Genomic DNA, 3,942 nt, shown 5'->3' on the forward strand with positions numbered 1-3,942 from the left:
GTGGAAAATGAAGAAAAGAGGAGGAGCAAAATGCAAGTGCAGTGCCATTCTTACAGGAGTAAAACCCTTCTTCTAGCGTAAAACCCTTCTTCTTCTCATTCTTGCTGAATACGATGGGAGGAAAAGGAGCTTTGATGAGGTCACTGCTTAATTCATTTTCTCCTTCCATTATCCGCCGTCGCAGTTTAATTCGTCAATTCTCCTCTTCCGATGCCATTCAATCTCAATCTCAGTCATCATCATCACCGTCGCCTACTTCGCCCTTCGAATCCAGACTGCGTACCATTCTTCGCAATGAGATTCAATACCAGTACGATTATGCTCCTCCTCATCAGGTGCTTAACTACTTAACAACATCAATTACTCAATGTTTCACACTCTGCTCTTCATATCCATTCATGAATCCGATTCTGTGTATGTGAGATGGGGGGAACAGCTTCTCAAGAGCAAATTCCGTCAATTTGAATTAGGTTTCCGTGTTTGGTGTGTCGATTCATGTATATTTGTGATCCGGTGGTGGTGTTGTGTTTCTTTCACTAAGGTTCTGATAGCTCTTCAGCAGAATTGCTCTATCCGTGAGCAACTTTATCAATTGGAAATAGCAACATGATGCATTATCTTATTGAATTTAAGCTGATATATGCAAAGATCAGTTGATTCAATCTTTAAGGCTGCACCTTTTGAAGATGGTTGTACACTGTAACATTTCTCTTCCATAATGTCTGCATCTATGTGTTTGAATTCCCTATTAATGAGATGTTTTGATTGCCTATGAACTCAAAGAAAAAAAGACTTTTCTTGTTTATGGGAGGAAAAGAAAGAGCTGGCAGACTTCTTTCTGACCCTGCACTCCAGGGATGGATGAAGGATAATTTCAAATTCAAACCAACTAAATTTGTTATGTTCACCATCCCAGGCTCTCGAATTTACTTCCTGACTTGTATTTATCGTTCATGCTCCATTGCAGCCTGTTACAGAGTTCGAGAAATTTTCGGTGGAAGATCAGCCTGGTCAGCAGTGGATTACACTGAGGGCCAAATCAGCTGAGGATGAGAATATTAAGATCGAAGCAACCATGTTCGATGGTTCCATCCTTGAACCAAAATCTGACGATGAGGACACTGAGGAAGTCGTGCGGCTTCACATTAGCATGCTAGTTGATATATGGAAAGGAAAAGAAACTGATTCCATGGAATTTGTCTGCTCAGCATGGCCCGATTCTCTGGAGATTCAGAAGGTTTACATGTTCAAGCGAGATAACTTTCCAGCTCAACCTTACATGGGTCCTGATATGAAGTATGGAATTTGCTTTCTTTCATCTATGTTTAAGGATTAGTTTTCCTCAAATTTCCTTCCGATTAGTTGCTGTTCGTTATTGTTATATAATTGGTTGGATTTATGTAACCAAATTCTCACTGTTCACCTGTTATTTGCAGGAATTTGAGCAAAAAGCTACAAACTGGATTCTACGAGTTCCTGAATGATAGAGGGATAAACAGTGACCTTTCAAGATTCCTGCATCAATATATGATGAACAAAGACAGAATTGAGCTTTTACATTGGTTGGGGAAAGTCCAATCATATATCGAAAAATAGGAAGGTCTTGTTGATCCTTACTGTTTGTCATCCAAAATAATTAGGATATGGAATTGGATTCTTTTGGGTTTATGGCATCTGTTTAGCACTTAAAGAATATATCTTTTTTGTGTTTTCTTCTTATTCTTTGTGCTTTCATGGTGCCAGCTTTAGTGGTTTGTGGAATGTGTTTCTGAATGACTCCCTTGCTAATATCATTTTGGAATATTTCAAGGTGGATTTTGGAATATTTCAAGGCTTCAGTGGAATATCATTTTGTATAGCTATATTTAATCTTATTTTCATCCCCATTAGATTTATAACATTCAAGATAAGGACATTGCTCTACAGGACAGAATGTGCATTGTTAAATGCAATTGTAACATAGGAGTACAACTGAAGCAAGTACATTAGTTTATTGAAAAAACTGTGCTTTTACAGAGCTTGATTTGATTTACAAAACAATGGCAGATGTACGATGACGAAGCTGTATAATCTTCAGATGTGAACGAGTTTTTAATAGAGTAACAAATCTTATCAAGAGTCTTGAAGATCTAGAGCTTGCCAAGAAGGTGAGTACAAACTATATTCCCAGCTCCAAATCATCCCAAAACCGCTCCAAGTTGATGTGGAATTCTACTTGGTCCACCAGTAAATTAAAATTAGAAAGGTGCACACAGATGCAACTAAGAAGAGTATGATTATCTCCATGGACTTTTTCCTTCTTTATTGCTGAGAGAATGTAATTCACCTGCTCCTTTTCAATGGGGAGCTTACTCTTAATCCAAATGATATCTGATTCGTACTTAAACTTGTGAAAAAGTTGAGCTGTGCTCTGTTGCTTTGTTTTTGTACACATACAACAGATGTGAACTACATATGTAACCAATGTGAAGAACACATACCATATATGTTTACAATGAGCAGTGACCAAAACTTAAACACTATGCTAGAAAAAATTGGCAAGAAAAAAAAGAAGTACAAGAAGATGAACATGATAAAGAAAAAGGAGAAGAGGAGAAAAGTGATGATGAAGGAAACAAGTCGGAGGAGGAAAAGGATGATGATGATGATTGAAAGCTCCATGAAGTTTTCTCGACACTAGCATGCACGCAATATAAAATGATCAAGAGAAATTATCGCAGACTGATCTAGTAGACAAGTTCTAGACCGACATGCAAGACTTACAGGTTGATCAAGTGACAAAGTCTAACTGATCCAGACGACCTCTAGAGTCTATTTACGTTGTCGTTGGGCGCACGAATTAGGACGAGAACTGCTTTCAAAGAACCTTAACCCACAATACTATGAACTAGCATGCACGCAATATAAAAAACATGCTGTATGTGTACAAAAAAAAGCAACAGAGCATAGCTCAACTTTTTCACATGTTTCAGTACAAATCAGATATCATATGGATTAAGAGAAAGCTCCACATTAAAAACGAGCAGGTGAATTATCAATTATATGAAGTACTAATAAGTGATTTGATTTATCTCACCAGGGCACTTCCTTTGCGAGTTAATATCTGGTATATACGTGTCAAGATTGAGTAGTAGTAGTAGTACTTTTTTGCATGTTGCTCAATTCGACATGAAGTATTAGTTCCTTTTTAGGGGGCATCTCCTTCATGACATCTCTCTTCACTCATGCAAGTCCAAGGAAAATGTTTCCCAATCCACATGATGATAAATAAGGGAACAATGCACAGTAGCGGATGCCTCCCCTACATGTACGCGCATGCACACACACCATATAACTTGCGGGATACAACGACATTTTTTTAGTATAATAAAATCGTTATCAACTTGTGCTTACTCAAATAATGGCGACATTTCCGGCAAGTTATATTAAGGCTTAGGGGTCTGGAAAAATGGACGCATGACATTTTTCGTACAAAAGCAATAGTTTGGCCGTTCAAATTAATACTCCATCCGCCCTAGCAATAATGGCACATTTCTTGGTCGGTGCAGGATTTTAGAACTTATTAATTAGTGTGTTCAATTGGAAAGAGAACAAAATGGTTCTGTTAATTAATTGGAGAGAGAAAGTTGTTTTATTATTTATCAAAATAGAAACGTCTCATCCTATCTAAGAAAAATTAATAGGAAAAGGTATCATCTTAATTGGAACAGAGCAAGTAATCTTTAAATTCGGGCTATTTTTTACTCCCTCCGTCCTCAAAAAAGCCCTAAACGTCGGTGGCGTATGCACGCCCTTCTAACCACGGTCCGGTGCGACCAAATATGATCGAATAAGGCTTTGGTAGAACTAAATCCCTTCGGACACACGCTACAATAATGATAGCCGTCCTCGCCCGTATTGGTGGCAGCTCCGGCGCCGGCCCCAAAAATCAAGGCGGCGTAG

General features: G+C 38.3%; 1 protein-coding gene across 2 annotated transcripts; it reads left to right on the forward strand.

The window, feature by feature from the left end:
• LOC121778121 (uncharacterized protein At2g39795, mitochondrial-like) lies at positions 1-2,380 on the forward strand. Of its 2 annotated transcripts, XM_042175421.1 has the most exons (4): positions 1-335; positions 968-1,296; positions 1,437-1,600; positions 2,047-2,380. In XM_042175421.1, exons 1-3 carry the CDS (start codon positions 114-116, stop codon positions 1,594-1,596), a joined length of 711 nt encoding a protein of 236 aa, XP_042031355.1. In that variant the 5' UTR covers positions 1-113; the 3' UTR covers positions 1,597-1,600; positions 2,047-2,380. The 2 variants fall into 2 exon arrangements, with proteins under 2 accessions (XP_042031355.1, XP_042031354.1); XM_042175420.1 differs by lacking the exon at positions 2,047-2,380 and having other exon boundaries at positions 1,437-1,869.
• Positions 2,381-3,942: the final 1,562 nt, after the last annotated feature.

This window comes from Salvia splendens, chromosome 19, assembly GCF_004379255.2.
Source record: "Salvia splendens isolate huo1 chromosome 19, SspV2, whole genome shotgun sequence".
Lineage (NCBI taxonomy): Eukaryota > Viridiplantae > Streptophyta > Magnoliopsida > Lamiales > Lamiaceae > Salvia > Salvia splendens.

Excerpts from the sequence above, each read along its gene's own strand:
- LOC121778121 (XM_042175421.1), top strand. The coding sequence starts at position 114 with ATGGGAGGAAAAGGAGCTTTGATGAGGTCACTGCTTAATTCATTTTCT. Across the intron at positions 336-967 it reads ATTATGCTCCTCCTCATCAG|CCTGTTACAGAGTTCGAGAA; the intron begins GTGCTTAACTAC and ends GCTCCATTGCAG. Across the intron at positions 1,297-1,436 it reads TACATGGGTCCTGATATGAA|GAATTTGAGCAAAAAGCTAC; the intron begins GTATGGAATTTG and ends TGTTATTTGCAG.